The sequence below is a fragment of the Grammomys surdaster genome, unplaced genomic scaffold (assembly GCF_004785775.1).
Source record: "Grammomys surdaster isolate TR1022 unplaced genomic scaffold, NIH_TR_1.0 125617, whole genome shotgun sequence".
NCBI classification, from domain to species: domain Eukaryota; kingdom Metazoa; phylum Chordata; class Mammalia; order Rodentia; family Muridae; genus Grammomys; species Grammomys surdaster.
In genome coordinates, this window is record NW_021620459.1 from 444,986 (window position 1) to 470,476 (window position 25,491).

Consider the following 25,491-nt stretch of genomic DNA (forward strand, 5'->3'; position numbering starts at 1 on the left):
TTTTTTTTTTTTTTGGTTTTTCGAGACAGGGTTTCTCTGTATAGCCCGAGCTGTCCTAGAACTCACTCCGTAGACCAGGCTGGCCTTGAACTCAGAAATCCGACTGCCTCTGCCTCCCAAGTGCTGGGATTAAAGGTGTGCGCCACCACTGCCCGGCAACTACATTGTCTCTAACCTCTTACATTTTGTATTATTTTGTCAGGTGTCTTAATATTGAAAAAAAATTTAATCCAACAAGAAATTGCTATAAGTTGTTTTCCAGTAGTAGTTTTAGAAATGAAATTAGTCTTTTTTTTATCATTTATGATTTTAATGTCATGCTTAGAAAGCCAGCAGCCACAACAAAAGCAAATACTTGTTCATTGAGGCCAATAATAAGTCAAAATTTTTTAAAGATTTTTTTTATTCAATAAGTTTCAGTTGAACTAAGTTGATAAATATATTAACAATAACAAAGCAATCTAAGTGATTATTACCCTGACATAAAGTAACACTTTATAAGGTACTATTTCCTCATTTAGTAGGAATGCCTAATTTATAAACTGGGGCCATGGGAATGTTCTTATATTGATATCTTGGTTGAGAACTAAAGATTAGTAAAGATAAAAGTGGGTGTGGAAAATATTCTTAAAGAGAAGGAAGAATATTCTCTACATTTCAGCTATCTGAAGTTCTTCACATACAAACCTGTGTGCACATATATGTGTGAGTGCATACATGCATGTGTGGTGCACACATACCAAAATACTTAAACTTTAAAGTGGAAGACCCCAGAGTCCTCCAGTTATACACTCCTTTGCTAATTTGACCCTTCCAGATTGCACTCACATTCTCTTTATTTATTTATATGTGAATGTGTCTGTGGGTGTTTTGGTGTGCAGAGAGGTCAGAGGACAGCTTTCTGGAGTCCATTCCATTTTTCTTCCTTTAGGTTGGGTGTGGAGATCCAACTCAAGTGGTCCAGCTTGTGCAGCAAGTGCTTTAATCACTGAGCCCTCTTACTGAGCCTTCGTCACATTCTTCACCTGTGTCCTTCATAGTGTTCTTTGTGATAAACCTGTGCAGTCCTGTGTGCTATGATAGCGAGGGATGGGACCTGGAGCCCACAAGAGCCTCTTCTTTGAGGCAGCATCAGGGTGCCATGTGAACCTCAACCCGCCCTCACAACAGGGATCTGAAGTGTAGGGCAGTCCTGTGCTCATTAAGTCAGTGACAGAATTAGGTTAAATTATACAACAGCTAGGTTTTGTGCTGAGAAACAGAAACTTGCTTTATGAAGAAGAAGCCTTGACATTCTGTGTTGGAAGTTTGGGTAGAAAACTTTTCACCTCAACACTTGTATCTCTTACTGTCCCTTGTATCTATTCGGTTTCACATGCTTTTTCTAAAACTTAGGATTGTATTATAGGCCTGTTCTCTCACATAGTCTTTATGCAATGTTAACTCAGACTTCAGCCCCAAGCATAGCCTGTCTTTTAGCCCATGATAACATACACTTACACGTCCCTTCATGAATCGCACATGTGAGGTGATGGGACCACTGTCTAAGCCAGAAAGCTAAACTTAGCTCCATGTCCTTTATTTCAGTGACCACCCATCAATTCTGGCTCCTTTCTCTCAGAATGACCTGTCTCCTCTTTCTACCTATATAGGTGTAAACCTCAGTTTGCTCTGTCTACCTGTCTTCAGACCTCCATGACTATCAGTCCAAATTGGCACATTTGGTTCCATCTTAAAGCCTTGTTTGGGACTTTGAGAGTGTTGCATGCATTCTTTGTCTTGACACAGAAGCTCTAAATGATGTAGCTTCTGCCTGCCTCCCAGGCCATCTTTCTTTCTGCTTTTTGAGTGCTTTCTGTTTCATATAGCAGTTGAATCTCCTGAATAGGTCCAGCTTGCTGGCCTTCCACATCTTTAGAATGTTGTTGATTCATCCCAGGAGACCTTTCTTTTTCTCAAGTCATTCAGACTTGTCCTTCACACTGAGCTACAATATCTGTGGAGTCCCCTTTCTGATTTGGTGTCTCTTACCTGTCTTCTTGAACTTCTTTGTAAAGAGCTTGATTTGCTTCTTTCCTCACAGATGAGGGACAGTATTATATGTACTCTTGCAGCCCCTGTACCAAAACATGATGTCTGACATGTAATAGACATTTCATAAATATTTGCTGTGTATACCTGGGTTTCCAGCTTATTCTTTTGGAACTCAGATTTCATGAGCCATGTCTTCAGAAGAGAACAGATAGACATTCAGTGAGGTATAGTGCAAGGGGGGCCTCAAGTCCTCTGTCCCTATTTCAAACAGAGAGGCTTTTTTATATATGGGACTTTTCAGGAAAAGGTTCTGTTGAAGAAAGGGATTCTGTGTTTCCAATTATGGTTTAAGTTAGTGAACCACACCCTCAGTGCCACATATTATTTTGTTTTATTCACTGAAGCAGGTTTAATGAGATACCCATCACCTCAGGTGAATGCTGTCTGTTTTTATCATTGGTTGGTTTTTTGTTTTGTTTTGTTTTGGTTTGGTTTGGTTTGGTTTGGTTTGGTTTGGTTTGGTTTGGTTTGGTTTGGTTTCTCTGTGTAGCCCTGGCTGTCCTGGAACTCACTCTGTAGACCAGGCTAGCCTCGAACTCTTGAACTCAGAAATCTGCCTGCCTCTGCCTCCCAAGTGCTGGGATTAAAGGCTTGCACCACCACCGCCCAGCCTTTATCATTGTTTCTAAAATTGGTTTGTGTGGTGGTTTGAATAAGAATGGCCTCATAAGCTCATCTATTTGAATGATGAGTCACCACGGAGTGGCACTACTTGCCAAGCTAGAAGGGTTAGGATGTGTGGCCTTGTTAGAGGATATGTGTCACTGGCAATGGGCTTTGAGGCCATGCTCAGGCTTGCTCTCTCTGCCCAGGGATCAGGATTAGCTCTCAGCCACTTCTTCAGCATTATGGCTGCTGTGCATGCTGCCACACTCCCCTAGGTGATGATAATGGACTAAGCCTCTGAAACTGTAATGAAACTCCCAATTAAATGCTTTTTCTTGTAAGAGTTTTATGGTCACCGTGGAGAATGATAGAGGATGGCAGCTGACATTGAGCTCTGGTCTCCATATGTGCACGAATACACACATGTGTGAACACAACAGGAAGGTACACTGTATATGTTCATTTGTGCATGTGCGCACGCACACACACACACACACACTTGGAAAGAAAACTGAAATAACAGCAAGTACTGCCTTGTGTCTCACCTTTCTTATAGGTGTGTGGAAGTAGTGAAAGCCTCTCAGTACGTGGAGCTGGCCAACGATCTGGAGATTAACAAAGCAATTACATACTTGAGACAAAAGGACTTTAACCAAGTAAGTGCCACAGCATTCTGCATGTTAGTTGGTCTAAGCGGTGAATACAGGGAAAGTCCTTTCTAGAATGTTCTAGAGTGCTCTACCCCTTAACTCCACCCCACCCATAAGTCTGACAAGCTTTTACATGTTGATTCTATTTATTAAAATGTAAATACTTTCAATAGATAGCATATTGTTAAATTACAAAACCTTATGCTGGTTCAGGCCTGAAATTACTATTTGCAAAATGTTAAGGCCTGTAGAAGCCAGTGTGTGCAGGGAGCCCAAATAGTAGTTTGATGTGCTTCCATTTTGTCTTCTGTGGAACAGCTTTCCTTGAGGCTGTTTCAAATGTTTCTTGTAACAGATGGGCTCCCCATGCTAGACATGAGCTTAGAACCTGGGATCCCTCACTGACAAGCTACTACCTGTTGTCTTGAAGACGGGATGGAGCACTGTAGGCCTTTCAGTACTCGCTCAAGTAGAACAGAGCTGAGACAAAGCAGAAATTGGAAGAGTTTTAAGAAAAAGAGAAATACCAAAGTAGAACAAGCAGAATACACTTGTTTTGCTAGTTTATAAAATGGATGGCTGGTGTCCTATGTACCCGCAATTTAAAACTTCATTTGACTCAGACAGCAAGGCCCAGGGAAAGCCAGAGCATTTTCCCTACACTCTGTCCAAGCCTGTGCTTTCTCTTTTCTTCCTAATGAAGAACCTTTTTTTTCTGTCTGAAGACAACAGAAAGGAGTAGCTGCTCTCCAGAGAGTGGGGAGAACACCCCTTACTCAGAATACGAGAACAGAGTGAAGTGACCCTTGTACTAATAAAATGATTGATATGTTACAGTACCAAGAAGCGGGTGACTGCATGTGCTAATTCTCCATACTTAAAGTCTTTCAGTATTTACAGAGCAGTAAAACCTTCCAGAGATTCCTGATACCTGCTCTGTCATTTTACCACCACACCATCACCCATTAAAACACCACTGTCAGGGCTTGGAGAGATGGCTCAGAGGCTAGGAGCATATATTTCTTTGGCAGAGGTTCTGAGTTTGGTTCCATGTACCCACATCTGGTTGCTTACAACTGCCCGTAAATCCTTCTCCAGGGAACCTGACACTCCTCGGGACTCCCTGGTGACCTGCACTCACATGCACATAGCTACTCAGAGACACACACATTTGGAAAACTAATAAAAGCAAATCTTTTTTTAAAATGCCACGCTCAGCCTCAGTGGCTCATGCGTGTAATCCCACCACTGGGGAGGTGGAGGCAGAAGAATCAGAAATCCAAGGTCTCCTCAGCTACTGGTGAGTTTGAGGTCGGCCTGAGCTCCATGAGATCCTTTGTCAAACAAACAAACCAACAGCCATTGCAAGTTCTGTTGCAGTAGAATCATGTGACGTGAGACAGACAGATTGATTGATCTGTTTTCTTGCTGGAGTGATCTTGGGACCTGAAAAATTGAGGAGTATGAAGGAGTATACTGTTATAGATGACACAGTGGAGAAAGTTTTATCTATCTACTTTCTCTTGGCATTTTATTTTTAAATTTTATTTTACTTTTAGAAAAAGTTAACAGTACCATGCCATAGTTCATGTTTTACAACTGTTCATCCAAAACTAAGCACTCCTGGTGCTGGAGAGGTGGATCATCAGTTAAGAGATCAGCGATTCTTCCAAAGGTTCTGGTTCGATTCCCAGCACCCACATGGCAGCTCACAGGCATCTATAACTCCAGCTCCATTGGATCTCATGCCTTCTTTTGGCCTCCATGGGCACCAGGCACATAAGTGATACACAAACATATACGCAGACAAGCCACTAATACATGTGAAATAATAAAAAAATTTAAAATAAGCACTCAACTTTTTTTGTTAAAATTACCCCAGATCTTGTTATCTCCTGCTCACTTTGCTCCTCTCGTTCAGAATATCTTTGTGGTCGTTTGTTTGTTTGTTTGTTTGGGGGTATGTGTGTGCGGTTATTTTGTCTTTGAGACAGAGTTTTTCTCTGAAACCCAAGCTGGCCTCTCACTTACTGTTATCCTCCTTTAGCTTGAAAAGACAAGATATGATGTTGGGATGTTTCCTGTCCAGTGTTAGGCTAGTCTAGAAATGGCTGACAGCTTTTTAAGGCCATGAAAACCCTTCAAACGAGTACTAGCTTACTCATATGGGAACCAACATTGTAAAATTTAGTTGTTTATTTTGTGATGCTAGGCATCAAACTAAGACCTTTATACATTCTAGATCAGGACTGTACCTCTGATCGACACCTCTAATCTTGGAATCTGGATTTAAAAACTCTTATTCTTAACTAAACCTGAATCAGCATGCTGGCTGGTACTTCCTTGGAATCAAGCGCTGCATGGTCCTTCTGGTTAGTTGTAGCAGGTGTAGCTGATGGCAGTAGTGAAATGAGGAAGAAGTTTTGCTTGGACACAGTGCTTGCTATAAATAGGAGATTCCAAGATCCCAAGCATAAATGTATGTTTTTAAAAGGAGGAAAATAAAGCCCACTCTTCCTTTCACCTTCTCCTTCTCATATCAAAGTCATTTCTAAGTTGGATCTCCATGCACTGGTCATGTAAGTGCCTGACTGTTCTGCATGCCATTTGGATGGCATTATATCAGACCTGGCAGGTGGCTAAACGTGTATTTTCATTTCTCAGGATTGAAGATGAAGTCATATTTATCTACTTTAGATAATATTTTGGTAACGTTCCCAGAATTGTTGTCTAGTATTGATTTTGGCTCAGCCATCCATTTTTCTTCTCTCATAGCACCTCACTTACATTTATAGAAGCCCCATCCCTGTGTTTGCCTCTTTTGTGTTCTTTTTAAAGAACATTTCTCTTTAAATATATTCATCCTTTAGCTGTACTTTATTCAGAACGTTTTGTGGGATCTTGGTCCTCAAGCTCTCCAGTGCCTTCCAAGTTGTTTATAGTGTTTTATATAAATTTTCTGGTTGTTCGCTATTGGAAAATGGTCCATAGATTGGTGTGTAATAGCTACAACCAGAAGCCCCAGCATATTCTGTCAGGAGGAAATTGGACTGTGTCGGGTAAAAGGTGTGAGGTCTTCACCCAGCCATTGTGCAAGGTGGATAGGAAATTGCTTCTCTGACTCACAGGGTCCAGTGTCCGCAGCTGGCCTTTTCCTGCCATCTGTCCTTTCTCCAGCTGTCTAATCCTCTGTTAAATCCATCTATGTGCTCTTAAATTCAGTTCTCATTTCCTGGTATAGAGTGTCTGCCTCTTCTGTTTAGTGAGTTCTTGTCGTAGATGAAGTTCTCCTCTTGCCAACTGTCATCCTGAATTCATTGCTGCTCCCTCCTATGCCTGTCTTCCACTCCATATAGACCCTTCCCAGCCACACCTTTGGATGCTGCTGTATGGCAGTGGTAGTAACTTCAGACAATCTGTTTCTAGGCTGTAGACACATTGAAAATGTTTGAGAAGAAGGACAGTAGAGTGAAAAGTGCAGCTGCAACCAACCTCTCGTTCCTGTATTATCTGGTAGGTTTTGGTTTTTACAACTAAGAGTGGTTCATATGATAGTTTTTTGCATTACTAAATCTACCTAAGAAAAGGCCTCCACAGAAGACTGGTGCAGACTATAAGCGGACTGAGGTGCACCAAGGGCCTGACTGACAGTGCTGAAGGGGCTGAGGTTTCAGACACAAGTAAGAAGACTGTCCCTAAAGAAATTAGGGGAGACTGATAGTGAGGAAAGCACAGAGAATTATGGACTGTCAGCTGCAAGCTGAACTAGAGACCTTCGACCCATCGTGTTAGTGGAAAGAAAGCACTATCTCAGGTTCAGTGACTTAGAGTTGAAGAGCACCATCCATAACATGCATTCATTGAGTGCCTACTAGATGCCAATCACTGGGACTCTGAAAGCAGGTGGGCGCCACGTATGCCAGTTGCCTTCCAACTACAGACTTGATTTGCCCTTTACTCAGTCTCAGAGAGCAGCACCTTCCCACCTCTGCAGGTTCCACTGAGTCCCCCCACCCCCCAGCCCCCTGCAGCCCTCACAGCAGCCCTCTGGGTTCTGTTTGTTGTCCAGAAGACAATGGTATACATTTTAGGTTTTTTGCAGCTGCATTCTACTTTGTGGTACCAATTTCTGTATAAGTTGTAGTTTAGAGTGCACATGAAGACTCACACATAGATGTTCACAGCAGCATTATTCATAACAACCACAAGGTGAGTGTAAGCAGCCTGAGGATTCACCAGCAACAAGGGATAAGCCAGATGTGGTATAGTCAGCCATTAAAAACAACAGATTGTTAATATATAGTACCTTACAAACATACCAAGTAGAAGCGGCCATACACAAAGATCCTACTTAACATCCAGTGTCCAGGATAGGAAGGGAAATAGAAAAAATACAGATTTCCAGAAACTGGGAGAAGAGGAAGGAGAACATCCCTGCTAATGAATACAGGATTTCTGTGGAGATGAAGAAAAGAATCCAGGAGGGAGGCAATAGTGGTAACTGCCCAATGCTGGGGAGTGTTTGCCACTGAGTTGGGCATTTTAAAGGGCTTCTCAGTTTCACTGACCTGACCTGACACAGATGGCCATGCCACAGTGAATAAGGGGTCCACAGGCCTCATGTGAATGAGGACAAGGTCCTTATCAAGCTTCCGGCTGAGAGAGAAAGAGCAGGCGACACATAAGCATAAGTGCAGGCGCCTCGTGGGTGACGTAGCAAGGTGCAAGGCAGGGGACAGCGGAGGCCCTTCCAGCTATTTCAGTGCTTCAGGTGGGAAGGCAGTGCACAGCAAATGAGGACACGGGTTTGGGCGTTGAACGTGGAACCGCCTACATAGAAATGCTGTTGTTATCAAACCATGAGACTAGGAAAGCCAGCCATGAGAAGCTTGGCTGTTTGAACTTGATAACTGCACATAGCCTGAGAAAAACAAGGTATTTAAAGTATGTGTCTCGTTCATCATCACTTACCATCTCAGAAAGTCGTCGTTTGTAATCTTGGAAAATCGTTTCAGTAATCTCTGAATATTCTGAAGAGACTTGAAGAAATTTAGTCTATCTTTTATACTTCCTTTAGGAAAACGAATTTGCCCAAGCCAGCAGCTATGCAGATTTAGCTGTAAACTCAGATAGATATAACCCATCGGCTCTCACTAATAAAGGGAATACGGTTTTTGCAAATGGTGATTATGAGAAGGCAGCTGAGTTCTATAAAGAGGCCCTAAGAAACGATTCTTCTTGTACAGAAGCACTTTATAACATTGGTAAGTTCAACATGGCAAATTGCATTAAGAAAGTATCAGCCTTCTTTTAAAAATAACCGATTATTCTAAATGGAGTTGATAATTCAAAAGCCATGCTATGTAAATTTGGGTTAGTGTTATGTTGCTCTCCAAGAAGATTTTTCTAATATCTTTATCTATCACAGTTAGAAGACTATGTCCCCAAGTTTCTGATGATATGGGATAATGTTTTTAAACTTTTCCCAAGTAGGTAGAAGGAAAAAAATCGATCTTTCTTTTTAATTATAAAAAAAATGTCAAATATATCAAGTGTTTAATGCCACAGTTTGACACATTTTAAGATTTTGCCAAATATGCCACAGAATTTTTGTTGTTTTTTTCTATTTTATGCATGTGGGTGTTTTGCCTGCATGGCTATCTGTGAGATACATGTGTGGTTGGAACACACAAAGGTCAGAACAGGGCATCGGATACCCTGGAACTGGAATTACAGATGTTTGTGGCCCACCATGTGGGTACTAGGAACTAAGCCTGGATCCCCTGGAAGAGCAGCCAGTGCTCCTAACTGCTGAGCCACTCCTCCAGCCTCTCAGATTTTGTTTGTATTATTTGTACTATTACAAGTTATGAAGGAATCCTCAGCTCATCCCCTTCCTGCCCTTCAGAGGATGCCAGATAAGAGCACTATTGTTCCCATGGTGTTCCAGACAAATACATGTCTTTAATACTGAACTTGTTTCTTTAGTTACTGATGTTTCTTTTAAATTATGCTTCTCTCTGCATGTATTGCTGCTTGATTATGAATTTTACTTGTGTTTTTTGCTTGTTTTCTTGTCTTTTTTTATGTTGTTACTTTTCTCTGGATGTCTGGTCTTATAAACTATTTCCTGGTGTTTAGCAATTTGCAGGTAAAAGCTAAGGGAAAGGGCGCTGGGCAGGTGGCTGCTGCCACACCAGCAAGAGAGCCTGAGTTCTGATCCCCAGCACCCACTGGAAAAGCCTATAATCCCTGTGGTTGATAGGCAAAAAAAAAAAAAAAAAAAAAAAAAAAGGCAGAAATGGAAAAAGATCCACTGCCAAGACTGGAGATGAAGTGTGGTACTAGGGAAGAAGTAGCTAGTTAGGCACCTTGCTGAGAGGCGGCAAGAAGGAATGGAGCATGTGACATTTGAAATCTGGAAAGGGTTTCACTGGCATAGGAAAGAGAAGGGCACAGGCCTTTCTAGAAGAGCTTAATTGCCTATTTAGATGCTGGTTTGTTTTGTTTTATTTTACTTTACAAATTTTAGATACTTTTAGATTCTTACAGCTTTATTTTTCCTGTGTCATTTAAAAGTAAATTTTGAATTTTTAAAACATTTTATTAGTAAGTATTAATCATAGATAATAATGGATTTTATTATAACATTTGCATGAACATAATATATTTCTATCATATTTATCTCCTCAGTCCCATTACCCTCTCATATGTCCCCACCCCTGTGATCCCTTTCCTCTTCCTAACTACCCTTGGAGCTTCTACTATTAAGTCTTGTGAATTTTTTTGTAATGAAATAAGGACCTACATTTGTTCCCAACATGAACAATCAAGTATCACATTTATCCCTTCATCTCCACTGACGTTAAATGTCTGTTAATTATGTTTATAGCTGGATTCATAGCTGAAGTATTTATTCCATTTTTGAGTCTGTTGGTTCATGTCTGCTCTCCTTGATGTGCTCCCCTCCCCCACCACACACACTTGAAAGCTCACCGGAGCTGTCTATAGCGTCTATCTGCTTTGGGAAATCTCACCTCCTCTTATTTTTTGAAAAATCCTCAGTTCACTTTCATTTTTCTCTTGGGGATGGATATTTGCATATGTTTAAATACGTATCCTGCTACTTTGACTACATTCTGCCAGTAATGCTGCTGCTTTCTCTCCTCTCCAGGCCTCACCTACAAGAAGCTAAACCGTCTGGATGAAGCCTTGGACTCCTTCCTGAAACTGCACGCAATTCTTCGGAACAGTGCTCAAGTTCTTTGCCAGATAGCAAATGTGTATCTCACTTGAAAACTTAACGACATTATTAATTCCCTCAATTGGAAATTGAATATTAATTATTAAATAACATTAGCCATAGAGATAATTGATGAGGATAACTTAACAGATTAAACTGCTATAAGTTCAGTTGGTTAAAGATCATTTGAATCCCAAGAGAAATAACTTAAAAATTAAAACTTAAAAGATTAAAAACTTTAAAAATTAAAAAGTTAGTTGTTAATTTAAAAAAAAAGTTGAATGAATTGAGGACATTTGCATACACATAGCTCTGATTGAAAGTCAACTAAATACTTTAGCATTGTATTAATTCTGATTCCTGTAGGATATTGAGGACTAATTAGTATTATTGCCTTTGGGTGTATTGAAATAGTGAATATAGCTCTCTGAAAACTCTTATCCTCACAATTCTTCAGTGCCGCAAGGCCTGTTCATCGGCACTCAGGAGACTGTGTGCTGTGTGTGCAGGGTGAGGGCCTGTGCTGGGTCTCTGTGCCTGTGCTGTATAGAGCACTGCTGTCACATCAGTGAGTGCTATGACACTTAGCTTTCTTTGTTTTCCCACTGTTAGTTAGAAAGCAGGCACCAGTTAATGTTTTTAATGCCTCTTACTATGCTGGAAAAGCACTTTGATCTCTTAACTGACATTGTCCAAGATACGAGTTAATGGAAGATCCCAATCAAGCTATTGAATGGCTGATGCAGTTGATCAGCGTTGTTCCAACTGATTCCCAAGCTCTGTCTAAGCTGGGAGAGTTATACGACAGTGAGGGAGACAAGTCCCAGGCGTTCCAGTATTACTATGAGGTAGGCATGCTGTCTCATGTTCCTTTCAGTTTCTGACATTGTACAGGTTTTAAAGGAACAGGCCCTAATGTTTTAGAAAGGCTTATTAGTCTAAAACTAATAATTATTTAGTTTAAACAAAACATTCTTTTTTGTTTGTTTGTTTGTTTTGTTTTGTTTTTCGAGACAGGGTTTCTCTGTGTAGCCCTGGCTGTCCTGGAACTCACTCTGTAGACCAGGCTGGCCTCCAACTCAGAAATCCACCTGCCTCTGCCGCCCAAGTGCTGAGATTAAAGGTGTGTGCCACCACCACCCCCGGCAAAACAAAACATTCTTAAACTATAGTTTTAATTCATCTTAATGAAAATGAAAAATACTAACTCATTTTAAGAGTTATTTATTTATGTATATGAGTGCCCTATTTGCATGTATTCCTGCATGACAGAAGAGATATCAGAGTCCATTACAGACAGGCCAGCATGTGGTTGCTGGGAATTGAACTTGGGTCCTCTGGAAGAACAGCCAGTGCTCTTAACTGCTGAACCATCTCTCCAGCCCCTAAGTCATTTTCTTAAACCATGACTTGCATCACCTGATTCTTCTAAGTATTTGCTATGACTCAGATCATACATAACTGAAAACTGTCAAGTATGCGTACGTTTTTTAAGTCTTATATAGTTTTAAAACTCGTAAAAATCTTTTGATAGCTCATACTTTTTATAAATAAATCCATCTAACCTAAGTTAATCAGGAGTGTATTCTGTATTGCTGCTGAGGTTGAAATGTCACCTTCTGCACTTTCTCTAGTCATACAGGTATTTCCCTTCTAACATTGAAGTCATCGAATGGCTCGGGGCTTATTACATTGACACCCAGTTCTGCGAGAAAGCCATTCAGTACTTTGAAAGAGCTTCCCTTATACAGTAAGTAACTGGATTTTATATTTAGTTAATATTTTATAGTAAGACTATTTTGATCCCTAAAAATTTAGTATCTGGTAAGCCTAATAAATTCATGAAAATATCTTAATAAATTATTTTCATTTCTTGTATTTTGTTCATTTTTCTTTGTCTCTATTATGACAATATATTTTCTGTTGCATAGGAATTTTAAATACCTTTTTTAAAATTTTTTATTTTTTTATTTTTTCCCAATCTGTTTTTATACTATTTTAATTTTAAATACCTTTTATAATATACTTTATCTGTTTTCCTTGTTTGTACTTCAGTGAGCAAATAGAATTTATTTCCAAATCAGAAAGTGACTTTCTCAGTCAGGACAATTTTATTGCTGAAAGAATCTTAATAGAAGGAAGTTGTGCTGGGCAGTGGTGGCGCACACCTTTAATCCCAGCACTTGGGAGGCAGAGGCAGGTGGATTTCTGAGTTCTAGGCCAGCCTGGGCTACAGAGTGAGTTCCAGGATAGTCAGGGCTACACAGAGAAACCCTGTCTCAAAAAAACAAAAAAAAAAAAAAATAGAAAGAAGTTGCGTTGGTTTCAATTTACAATTGCTGTACATTGAACATTAAAAATTAAACTGTTTTAAAATTTAAGGTTTTTTTACTTTTTTAGTTCACATCTGATGTTTTTCACATATCTGATTCAAACATAATGCATGTATGATATCCTGCTTTCTTCAACCATATTAAATTATGAGATGAACTGTAACTTAGAATCATTGGAAGGATAGCAGAAGGCCCAGAGATTTAAGTAATCTTTGTGTAGAATTTATATTAGGCAATTACTTTTTATTACATTGGTTTCATATAAATGTTTTGATAACTATAGTACTAATTACCAATATTAGAATAATAATTTTAGTTCAATAACATCTTTACGATATAAGTTACACCTTTTGCTGGACGGTGGTGGCGCACGCCTTTAATCCCAGCACTTGGGAGGGAAAGGCAGGTGGATTTCTGAGTTCGAGAGTTCGAGGCTAGCCTGGTCTACAGAGTGAGTTCCCGGACAGCCAGGGCTACACAGAGAAACCCTGTCTCGAAAAAACCGAACAAACAAAAAAAATAAGTTACACCTTTTATTCTTAATCGTACCCTAGCCTAGCCATTAGACCATTCCTCAGTAAGGTACACTCTGCATGGTTCCATCCTTCACTCTGATTTTTATGTATCCTATAAAAATGGTATCATAATCATCCCTAGATGGGTGTAGTGGCTCAGACTTGTGATCCCAGCATTCAGGAGACTAAGGCAAGAGGATTTTCCATGAGTTTGAGGCTAGCCTATGCTAAAGAGTGAGATCCTATCTCAAAACCAGAACCAAGAGGCTCAGCAGGTAAAAAGTATTTGCCACCAAGCCTGACACTTGAAGGCAATCCCTAGGACCCACGGTGAAGGAGAGAAGGCGTCGTCGTCCTCTAACTTCCACATGTGTGCCATGGAATGCGCATAGGCATGTACATGTACACACGTACACACACACACACACATACACACGCAGATAGATAAACAAAGAAATAAATAAATGTAATTTAAAAACAATAATGAAGTTAAGTACTTCCTTAGTGTCATAGGTAAATATATACTTTAGATTAAATTGGCTTAATTAAATGAAGAGTCTGCCTTATTAAAACAAATTTTTCTAATTTTCTGTTTTTTATAAGTCATTTTTCAAAGCTAAAAGAAAAAGTGTGGCAAGTCTCCGCTTTCACCCAGTTCATTTTCCTACCCATTTCATCAGCACTGTAGCCTCATGCATGCTGATTGCACTAACTCCATTGAGCCTCAGCTCTTCTGCAGTTAACCCGTGTGGATCTTACTCAATGCTAGCAACATTGGCATCCATAAACCCTCTTCCATGAGGTAGCTGTCCAAACAGCTTCTCTCTCTGAGATCCATGCTCCCTCTTTAGAGTATGCCTACCTGGTGAGACTGAAGCATTCAGTCCCCTTTCTCATATTTTCTCGGCCTCCTCTTGGCTTCAGTTCTGAACACAGCCTTACTGGAATGTCTGTCTAATTGGTCATGTCTATTTCCTTTCTTAATGGTATTCACAACTCCACTTTCTCTCTTGTTTTGCTGCCCTGTCTCTTCTCCCAAGTTTTATTCTTGAGTTAATCTAAACATTTTTTTTCCATTGGGAATAGCTATTCAGATAATTTTCGTGGCCTGGTAAATGGATGCCATATAAATCTGTGTCATATGAGCCCTGCCCTTAGTCTTCAGTGTCTCCCTGTCTCCTCATCTTTCTCAAAGCTCTGAGTTCCTCTCTGTGCTTGTGCTTCAGTTTCCCTGAAGATGAGTATCTTTCATGCAAAGTCCCTTTATACTTCTCTCCCTAGCTTTCTCTGCATCTACCTTCATTTGCTTCTGTTCTTATGTTCTTTATGTGGCAGAGGTATTCTGTGTGCAGTAATTATATCTCCTGTATAATTTTGATCATGTTCTTTCTGTACTGTACACTGTATTTTCCTTTCTGGTATGCTAAATCATGTGTAAAATATGTTTTTATTTTCAACTGGCACATAATAATTGTAGTTATATGTACTAAGTATTTATTGTTACATAAAACCTGGCTCTACCATAAGAATATAAATTTTAAAGAGTGAGAATATCCATAGATTCTTATATGTTACCTAGATTCTTATATATTACAGAGAATTGGCAAGTGGTTTAATTCAATTTAATTTCTTTTTGTAATATTTATAATAGAAGGTCTCTCCTAGTTGTATTGCTTATATTTTTGAGGTAATTTAGTAATTACTTCCTAATAACTTAGTATGTTTAATATGTTTCTAATTGATTTAAGCCTATACTTTTGTTTTATTTTTTTCTATATCTATAAATTGCATTTTAAAACATTAAGAAATACTATCCCAAGCTGAGTATAGTTGCTGATGTCTGTAATCCAGTGCTGAGAGCTGAAGCAGGAGATTTTTTTACAAGTTCAAAGCCAACCTCCTGGGATATAGTGTGAAACCTGTTTCCAAAAAAGACAGAAAGAGAAGAAATTCTATTCCTATTGATCCATTGTTCAATGAAATCCTATTATTTAATACTTTTAGAGAATGTTATTTAATATGCTCATCATGGCTATTATTATAAAGCACCATCGGAGGACCAGTATATACATTATAGGAGCTCCAAAGACAAAGAGAAAGGAGCAGAGAGACTACTGAAACACATTGTAACCAATATTTCCCACATTTGAGGAAAGGTTGTGAGTCTACAGAGCTCAGTGAACTGTAAGTGGGAAACACCCAAGAGACTCCCAGCGAGACACTCTAGCCACACTATTGAGGAAGTCTTGAGAGCATCAAGGTTTTGTTGTCACATGCAAAGCATGCTGGGTAAGATTAAGCAGAGTCCTCAGCAGAAACCTTGAAGGCCAGAAGACAGTAGATGGTATATTTAAAGTACTGAAATCTCTGATCATAAAGGTGATCTTACATCTCAAAGTTTGATGAATATATGCACAAAATGGAAATACAGTAAATGAATTCAAGAAAGTTGTAGTATGTGAAGATCACATGAAAATCTTTTTGTATTTCTGTAGACTTGAATAAATAAGCACTTCAAAAGGACAACTATGGAATTGGTAAAAGTAATACCATCCATAATAGCATTGAAAAGAATAATAAGAATTCATTAAATCATGTAGCTAAAAAGCTTGTACTTAAAGCTGTGAATCACTTTGAAAGAGATTAAGGACATAAAGAGGTGGAAAGACTACTTCTTTGGAAGACCAGAGTTGTTAACAGTATAGAGTAATCTTAAGGTCAAGGCTCTCCCTATCAGATTCTCCATAGTATTTTTACAGACATAGGAAATCCACCATAATAATCATAAAAAAAATCTCGAGAGATTCCAAATAGTCAATCCAAAAAGGAACAAAGTTAGAAAACTCAGAATTCCTATTTTCAATATGTGCATACATATGCCATAATAAAATAGTGTGGTACTAAAGGGGGCTGGGAAGATAGACGAAAGAACCCAAAAGTAGCCTCTCATACATGGGAAGGGATTTCCTACAAAGGCATCCAAACCATGCAATGCAGAAAGGACAATCTTTTCAAGTAAAAGCAAACTAGATACTTACATGGCAGAAAAAATAAAGTTTGAAACCAACTGGTGGTATACACCAATAGTCCCAGTACTCTGGGGCTGAGGCAGAAGGATTGAGAGTTCAAGGCTAGGCTGGCTACAAATCAGTCTTTCATCTCAAAAACAACAACCAGCAAAAAAAATTTATGAACCTTTAGCTTACTCCATAAACAAAGATTAACTTAAAGTGGATTAAAGACCCAATAAATGTAAGACTAAAAAATATAAAATACAAATTCTTGGTGAAAATTGTTTATGCTATTGAATGTGGCAAAACTCTTAGAAATGACATCAAAACACAGAAATAGAAGACTTCATCAAATTTTCAACCTTCTGCTTATCAAGTGAAAACAGAATACAAAAGCAACCCACAGAGTAGTCATTTATTACCCAAAATATATAAAGGGCCTCTACAATTCAACAGTAACAAAAATCAGCAAAGTTTCTGAGGACTTTTTCTTCAAAGATGGTATACAGACTGCTGATAAGCATATGCAAGGATGCTTATCTCCATCCCACTGGGGAGTGCAAGTCACAGCATGCACACATGGCCAGCATAGTGGACCTAGTGAGGGATTTAAACAGAAGATAGGAGTTGAGAGTGGGATGTGTTGGTAGGGGGCCTGGGAAAGTTGGAGGGGGAAGTAGGGATGGGATTATCATATTTCATTGCTTCCATGCTTGAAATTCTCAAAGAATTAAAAAATAATGAGGGTGACAAGGTCTCACTATGTAGCCCTGGTTGTCTTGAGACTTAATATGTAGACCTCAAACTCACAGAGATCTGCCTCTGCCTCCCTAGTGCTTGGATTGAAGATGAGCTCTGGGGCCCAGGTAACAAGTGTCAAGGAGGATGTAGTATAAAAAAGTTTTTGCAGCTTGCTAATGAAAAGGCAAAATGTTATTTCATATAAATAAATAGTTTGCAAGTACGCAAACATTAGACTCACCATAGGGCCTAGCAGTGTGGTGGTCACCATAGGACCCAGCCATGCTGCTCCTAGGTAGGCATCTAGAGGTATATACGCTGGGTTAGAACCCTGAATATAGCATGTAGGTGAGAAGGTGACAGGTGTCAGGGAGAAAGTATATTGTTTACTACATATTTTATTTAGATTGCAGTGGGTAGGTATGTGGGAAGTGGGTTTAAAATTAATAATTTGCCACATAGCAGTGCTGAGATTGAGGCCCAGGTCTGTCCAATCCCTAAGCTGGTAGGCTTGCCATCAAACTAGGTTGGCATTTGAAGGCTGTCTGAAAGCCACTGGGTAAGAAGAAGGGAGATTTGAAGGGCAGGGGAGTATTAAATAGGTCCTTAGGCTGTTCCTCATTCAGATCTTAAGATGGGGTTTTTGGGTTTTTTTTAGGTTCTAAATAGATAAGCCTGTGTATTATTAATACAAATTAAATAAACAAAAGGTCAGAAGGAATTAGAGGTAGAAAGCTTAATGAATGTTTCACGGTCTCATTATTTTTGTTCTGTCTCTAATTTCCACTAATTTCTTGCTTTTACAGACCCACACAGGTGAAATGGCAGCTGATGGTAGCTAGCTGTTTTAGAAGAAGTGGTAAATGTTTTGATTTTTTTCATTTCTTATTTAGTTTGTGTCTTTTCTTTTGGGTAATTATGAATATAAACATGATCCAGTTGAATGTTTGTTATTAAATATTAGCTTTCTAAATAACTACACATAATTGAACCATATTATGTAAAAAACATAATAATTACTACATACAGAAAAAGTTATGCTTACAAAGTGGGTGTGTTTTGGTTTTGTTTGGAGCACGGGTCGGGGCTGGCACTGGGTTTGAATTTAAAGGCAAGCCTGAGTATACCCAGCTTCAAGGTGGGGGACTAATCATGTGTTCCAGTGACTCCACTAAACAACGGGTTGTTTCTCAAAGTTAACCACAAAATAATCTTTTTATATTGGTTTCTATTTCCATTTTGTGCTTGAGTGATTCTTAATTCAGAACTGGGACAGCTGGAACTCTGTATAATTACAACAAAGATCACTAGGTGCAGGGATTTACAGTTCTGTCCTAATGGTGCTTAGAACGCCAGGGATTCAACTAGGAGGTCAGTGTGAAGAAGTTTATAAACCCCCCATAGACCATAAAATGCCCAGGAAAAGACAGCCGTCACCCCACAGGAAGCACAGGCTGAGGTTGTCACTGGTCACCCGCATACCTGTCAGTGTCTTCAGAGTGGCCTGGATAGACATTACAAACTTAGTGCGATCCTAAAGCGGGCACTGGAGGGCTTGCTCTTTGACACTACCATGGCTCCTGTCAAATGGACAGTGACTGTGAGGCCACATTCTTTTGAACAGGACCACTGAGCCACACCTCAGACTCTGAATGGATCTTAAAGGTAGCCACTGAATTATTTCTGTTGAGAAGTAAAAATAAATTTCAACCATTTCTACTGTAACCTTTTTTCAATTTTGTTTATTTTTTATTTTTTGAGCCTGGTCTTCCCTGGCTGGCCTGACACTCAGTGTGTAGTCAGCCTGGCCTCTCCTCAGCAGCCCTCCTCCGTCTGCTTCCGAGTGTCGAGACAGGCATAAACGTCACACTCACATTATGTGTATATTTTCTCCCAGAAATTATTCAAGAATGATACATGTTTGCTTGTGGCAAACATGAATGCCTTCTACTAACCCTATTATTAAATTTAATAAGATCTCTATAGCTCTATATAGCTAGCTACTATACTTTCCTCTTTCTTTATTTACAGGTAACTACCAAAAGGCACTAGATACTTACAAAGATATTCACAGGAAATTTCCAGAGAATGTTGAATGTAAGTGACCTTTCGCTTTATAACTTTGAAGGCAAGGAACACATTCTGTGTTCTAATAGATAATTAAACTTGCTATAGTAATTGTATGTGTAAATGATGCCTTAGTTGTGGTACTCATGTTTAAAAGTTTTTATTTGGTCAGAAAATTTGACTCCATAAATAGGCATTTTTATAGAATTTAGTTGTTGATGGGTTTAAGTATAGTAACTCATTCTATTTATTGTTAAACAAATCTACATCTCAAGATTTTATGATAAGGTTTAAGAACAGATTTGGGGGAAAGTAGCTGTAGCACCATAGTCAGAATCCATGCCTGGTGTGAACAAAGCACAACAACTAAAACCACATGTGCTGACACATGCCTGGAGTCTTAGTGCAGAGGAGGTGAAGGCAGGAAGGTTAGAAGTTCAGAGTTCAAGGTCCTCCTCAGTTACCCAAGTCATATAAACAGTGATGTTTTATAGAGAAGGCATTTGTAGAATTTTTAATGGAATATGTGTGTGTGTGTGTATAATGTGTGGGTAGTCACACTCGTGCCACAGTGCACACGTGCAGACCTTCCATGTATCCCCTCTTGTTGTACTGTGGATTTGAAGCCTTTCACTGATAATGAAAAGTATTACAGCAGAAGCTACAAAAGCTAGTCTAAGAAGAATAGAAAATGGCCACCTTCATCTACTGCACATCAACACTAAACCTTCAGTTTCATCCTGAGTTGCCTTGAAGTCAAAGAAAAGCAGAAAGTCATCGTCAGCTTAGAATGTTTACCCCTTTTGTTAAAAAAGCAAAGAGCAATTCCTTGAGAAGAAATCTCTTCATTCATGGTGAAGACAGTCACTGAGAGGTGTGGGAGGTGCTGAGAACAGCGCAGTAGCAGAGAACATCTTTGAAAAGACTTGTTCATTTTGTCCTCACAAATAATAAACACATGCAGCACATTACAGTAAAAGCACTTCTCTCCTGAGCCCAGGTTTCTAATGGTGCAGCCTGATCCAAGGAGTAGGCAGAGCCTCAGCCCAGCTCTTGTAAGAGCAGCACTACAGAGTGGATGGGGCTGTCTAATGCTGGTCAGCAGTAGGTTCCTCACCTCACAATTGTAGGCTGACACCCGTGAGGAAGTGGCCCTAGGACAGTCACTTGCAGAGCTCTTAAACAGTGCAGACTTCTAGCTCCTCCTTCAAAGGCTGCTTAGGTTTGCACTGGAACCGGCCATCTATTTTCAGCTTCTGTTTAAACACCTTTCAATGTGGTTCTTAGTATCAGTCACATTAGAAACCCCTCAGAAGCCAGAGGTCCAGGAATGTATATGAAAGTGGAACCTGCCCGCCTGGCACCTGGAGTTGGTTGATTGAAGAGGTCCCTGCAGGTATTAGACAGGAGACACTAATGCCAGGTAGATCATTGTCAGAATATTTAAAACACAGTGCAATTTGGAAAAATGTTTCCAGGCAACAATCAGTCCAGTCAGTACAATTCCAGGTTCATAATAAAGCTCAAGGAGGAGGAGTCTGGGATCGTCATTCTAGGGAATTTGAGTGAGTTCTGCATCAGTAACAAAAGGTGTATGGGGTGTGCCATGCCCACTTTTTTCTCCACAGTTAGCAAAAGGTTACCAGATCCTTAAGGATATCCACTCCCAGGCATCTTCACAAGATAATGGGTGTTTTATCTCCTACAAGTGGCCCCTGTGTGCTTACTGTTTCTGGTTTCTCTAGTGATCTGTGGGCCAAAGGACCTTTGTGAGCCCAACAGTTGATCCTGGAGTGCAGGCCATCCATCAGGCTGCATAAGCAGATTCTCAGCCTCCACCTACATGTTAGTGGCACTTCTGCCTCAGTTGTTGAAACCTGAAGTCTCCAGTCTTGATGAAATGTCCCGTAAAGGGTAAAATTGCTTCCTGATGAAAACCACTGGAGTCGCCACAATGCTTTGGCTCAGGACCAGCAAGGCCACATTTTATTTTATTTTTATTTTTAAAGAGTTATTGATTTATGTATGTGGGTTCACTGTAGCTGTCTTCAGACACACCCGAAGAGGGCATCAGATCCCATTACAGATGGTTGTGAGCCACCATGTGGTTGCTGGGAATTGAACTCAGGACCTCTGGAGGAGCAGCCAGTGCTCTTAACTGCTGAGCCATCTCTCCAGCCCCCTTATTTTTGTTCTTTATAGAGTGTTTTAAGAGTTGCCTTAAAAATTAAATGAATAATTATGTACATATAAGAAATATCTAAGATGACTTTTGTCTATATAATTTTCAAAACAAGTATGATCAATTGACTATCATAACTGAAGCCATAGATGGGGAAATCTGTGGAATGTTATCTGAAGCAGACTCATTTTCTGGTGAACACAACAATACAGTGGCCTGCTTCTAAGGAACTGCATACATGTGGTGCACAGACATACATGCAAGCAGCACATTTGTACACACAAAATAAGAACTTTTTAAACTTAAAAATTAGCCTATTTTACAGCCTTACAGATGATGCCATGCATTTCAGAGGACAGCTACCAAAACTGTTTCGGGGTTTTGTTTGCTTAAGTTGAGTCTCCTGTAACCCATGCTTGGCTAGAACTTGGCTGGCTTTGGAACTAGTCATTTTTACTTTGTATAAATTGCCTCTAAGCTGCTCTTCTGAGGCAGGGCAAAAGAGAAAGACATTTGTATATCATTTACAAAGCATAAACTACCTTTGCATTGTGAACTGCTAAGGTAATGTGTACACAGGTGACTTATGTAGTAATTTTGACCAGCACTGAGAAAAAAAATGTAGACATCACCAGCCGGAAACCAGTGATCTTAGAAAGTCACTGGGGAAGTAGAGGCAGAAACAGGAGAGCAGCAGGTATGAAATGTGAGGTGGGAGCGAGGAGTGGCTCACTTCGGAATGTGTGGTCTAGGGAACCTTTTCTTTAAGTATGGAAGAAGTGGCCATTTGTTGGCTGCAGGGAATGGTGTAGTTTAAACAGAGAAACTGCAGATGTGCCACAGAAGCACAGCAATGGAAACCAATGTCTGTGGGAGTGCAGTCCCCCATAGACAGTGGACATGCTAATTCTGACAGGAGCTGGAACAGTTACACAAGAGAGGACTGAGGAGTCAGTAGAAGCAGGAGGACATTGAGCTGCTTGTAGAGCAGAGCAGGACCAAGGGAAGACCACAGTCTTCTCTGTTGGCAAATAGAGTCTGGATAAATCTCTCCTCATCCGAGCACCAGAAAGAGGAGAAAGAGCCAGCATGGAGCAATGGAAAGTACACTTTACCAAAGAAGTATAAACAAACTCATAGGATTCAATCATAATGTAAGTTAATAATTATATTGCTAATTTAGTATACTAATAATCATTAATAATAAGCTGGTGTTGTTAATCTACTGACTAATAATTTAACAAAAGGGTTAAAGTTGTTCTAGGAACCAGAAGAGAATATGAAGAAATAGTTGCCCCCTCTGATCTGGAAACTGAAGTCAAGTGGTTGGAAAACTGGGAGATTTTTACTAAGAAAACAAAAGATAAAGATGATAAGAATTTGATAAAGAAGGCAAAAGAGAGCTGAAGAGATGGCTCAAGGGGTAAAGCCATGAGTCTGATGACCTCAGTTCAGCAACTCCTACTCCCAACACACACACACTGATAATAATAATAATTTTAAAGTTACATACACATGTTCAGCTGAGACCAGAGAACCTAATTGAAGGATATTACCAAAGAGTAAACTAGAACAATGGTAATGAAAGCAGAAGTCACAGATACAGTAGAAGAAAACATTCCAGAACAGAAAAGAACTCATCTACAAAGAAAGCCAGACACAGGTAGCTGTCACCACTGCTGAACACCAAATACCAATGGCAGTGGGACAGTTGGCCTCTGCATGTGAAAGCAACAGAACCATAGTCTTAGAAACTTAGGGCCTAGCAAATATGCACATCTAGCTTTTGGAGAAGCAAAAGGCTGGCTTAAAACTTAATTTGGAAGTTCACTAGGAAGCTGACTCAAACTTCAGAGCTCAAATGGGATTTTTTTCTATGTTCAATCAAATGAAGATAGAAATTAGTTTAGCATCTAGCTAACAGTTATAAAGTGTAATTTTGATGGCAGTCATGATAAGGGAAGAAATATGCTGCATACCTCCTACCTCCTTATTCTAAGGGTGTCAAGAAGTATGGTCTAAGCCTGGTAGGAGCCTGCAGCCCCAGCAGTACTGAAAGAAGCTAGACAAACGGCTTGGGCATCCTGTTGAGAGCAAGAGAGAGAATATAAGCCTGTATTCTGGTAGACAGAACCATGACAGTGCCAGCACCTAATGGTGAGTGGTACTCCACTCCTATGGAAAGGGATGCGGTGACTCAGAAACTGGTGTTACCATTGGAAGCTAGCACAGGCTCCTGGAAGCTGGAATTGAGGAACCTGAGTGGTTGGAAGTTTGGATTCACAGAATCTGCTGCTTTGTAACTCATCCCAAGGAACAGGCATATTTGGGACTACTTTTTCCAATTAAATAAATATAATTTCAGCATATTATTGGATATCTTTCAGGTATTAGAAACTATTTTTTAGAGACGAGAACTATAACTTGGTAGAATATGTGCCCAGCAACCAAGGAGCCCTAAGTTTGATCCACAGCATTGCTGAAGCTGGTCATGCTGTTGCTTGCCTGGGAGGGGAGACAGAAGGGTTAGAAGTCATGGGCTAGCCCCTGCTACATAATGAATTGTAGACCACTCTGAGGTACATGAGACCCTGTCTCAAAAACAAAACTAGGTTTTTTTGGTTTTCGAGACAGGATTTCTCTGTGTAGCCCTGGCTGTCCTAGAACTCATTCTGTTGACCAGGCTGGCCTTGAACTCAGAAATCCGCCTGCCTCTGCCTCCCAAGTGCTGGGATTAAAGGCGTGCGACACCACTGCCTGGCAACAAAACTAGTTTTTAACTTAGCTTTTACTTATTCTCTTGATAGCTGACAATAGAGCACAAAGAAAGACCCAAAATATTTAGGTTTTCTGGGAGTAGAGAAGACATGATTAACTTTCATTTTTCTTTTATAAATATTCTACCATAATCTGCATTGCTGTTATAGTGAGAGAAACAAATTATTTTGAAATGGCACAAAAAAAATCTCAAAGTATTGAGACAACAAATGGTAAAAGTCTTATCGATTAATTTCATTCTCATTAGTTAGAAAGAAAATCACTTTGGTTAGTTGTTTTGTTTTTAATTCACTCTTTGTGTCTTAAAGCTTTGTTATTTTGAGACAGGGTACCACTCTTAGTCCAGGCTGACCTGAAACTAGTAGTTCTCCTGCCTCAGCCTCTCAACCTGGGATTACAGATGTAAACTACCACACCTTATTTAATTTTGCTAATTTTATCAATACAATCTTAAATCCAGATATGAACTCTAATATATATAACAACAATAGCAACGTTAAGGCAGGGTTGTTGGCTTGTGACTATAATCTCAGCTCTGTGGAGGTAGAGCCAGAAGTCAGAGGTTCTGGTTGTCCTCAGCCTGCCTAGCAAGTTTGAGGCCAGCCTGGGATACATGAGACCACTTGTCTCTAAATAAATAAGTCATTTGTGTAAGCACACCTAAACATGTTGTGTGAAATGTGTGTAAGTGGTTACTGTTTCATGCAGCGAAGTGATGAACACACACAGGAGTTCCAGGAATGGAAGTGTGAGATGGGAGATGGATGAGAAGACCACATAGGCAGAGGAAAGGGGGCGGATGTTCTAGTTCCTCAGCAGCTTTCCTTTCTTAAACAATTTTTTTTTGTTTTAGGTTTGCGTTTCTTGGTCCGTCTCTGCACAGATATTGGATTAAAAGAAGTTCAAGAATATGCCACAAAACTCAAGAGGTTGGAAAAAATGAAAGAAATGAGGGAACAGGTATCTCATATGGGCCGAAAACTACTGTCTTTTAATTTTCAAAATGTCAGCCTGCTGTAGCTGAAATGCACAGGGCTAGGAGCTTGCATCAGAAAGCAAAGTTGGAATTTTATTCAACTGTAACAAACCATGAAATTTGATGGAAAATGAATGGATCTGGAAACATAGTATATTAAGTAAGGCAACTCAAACTCAGAAAGACAGAACCCACATGTTCTCTTTCATAAGTACATCCTCCCGCCTCTCTCTCTCTCTCTCTCTGTGTGTGTGTGTGTGTGTGTGTGTGTGTGTGTGTGTGTGTGTGTGTGTGT

General features: G+C 39.8%; 1 protein-coding gene across 3 annotated transcripts in view; it reads left to right on the plus strand.

Annotated features, from left to right (window-relative positions):
* Ift88 (intraflagellar transport 88) overlaps positions 1-25,491 on the plus strand; it is an 88,438-nt gene that overhangs the window by 41,442 nt on the left and 21,505 nt on the right. For all 3 annotated transcript variants that reach the window (XM_028787208.1, XM_028787206.1, XM_028787207.1), the window contains exons 15-23: positions 3,257-3,356; positions 6,777-6,863; positions 8,428-8,614; positions 10,525-10,633; positions 11,291-11,441; positions 12,228-12,343; positions 18,000-18,052; positions 19,225-19,290; positions 25,074-25,180. In XM_028787208.1, the coding sequence (XP_028643041.1) occupies positions 3,257-3,356; positions 6,777-6,863; positions 8,428-8,614; positions 10,525-10,633; positions 11,291-11,441; positions 12,228-12,343; positions 18,000-18,052; positions 19,225-19,290; positions 25,074-25,180 (976 nt within the window). The remainder of the gene's footprint in view (positions 1-3,256; positions 3,357-6,776; positions 6,864-8,427; positions 8,615-10,524; positions 10,634-11,290; positions 11,442-12,227; positions 12,344-17,999; positions 18,053-19,224; positions 19,291-25,073; positions 25,181-25,491) is intronic.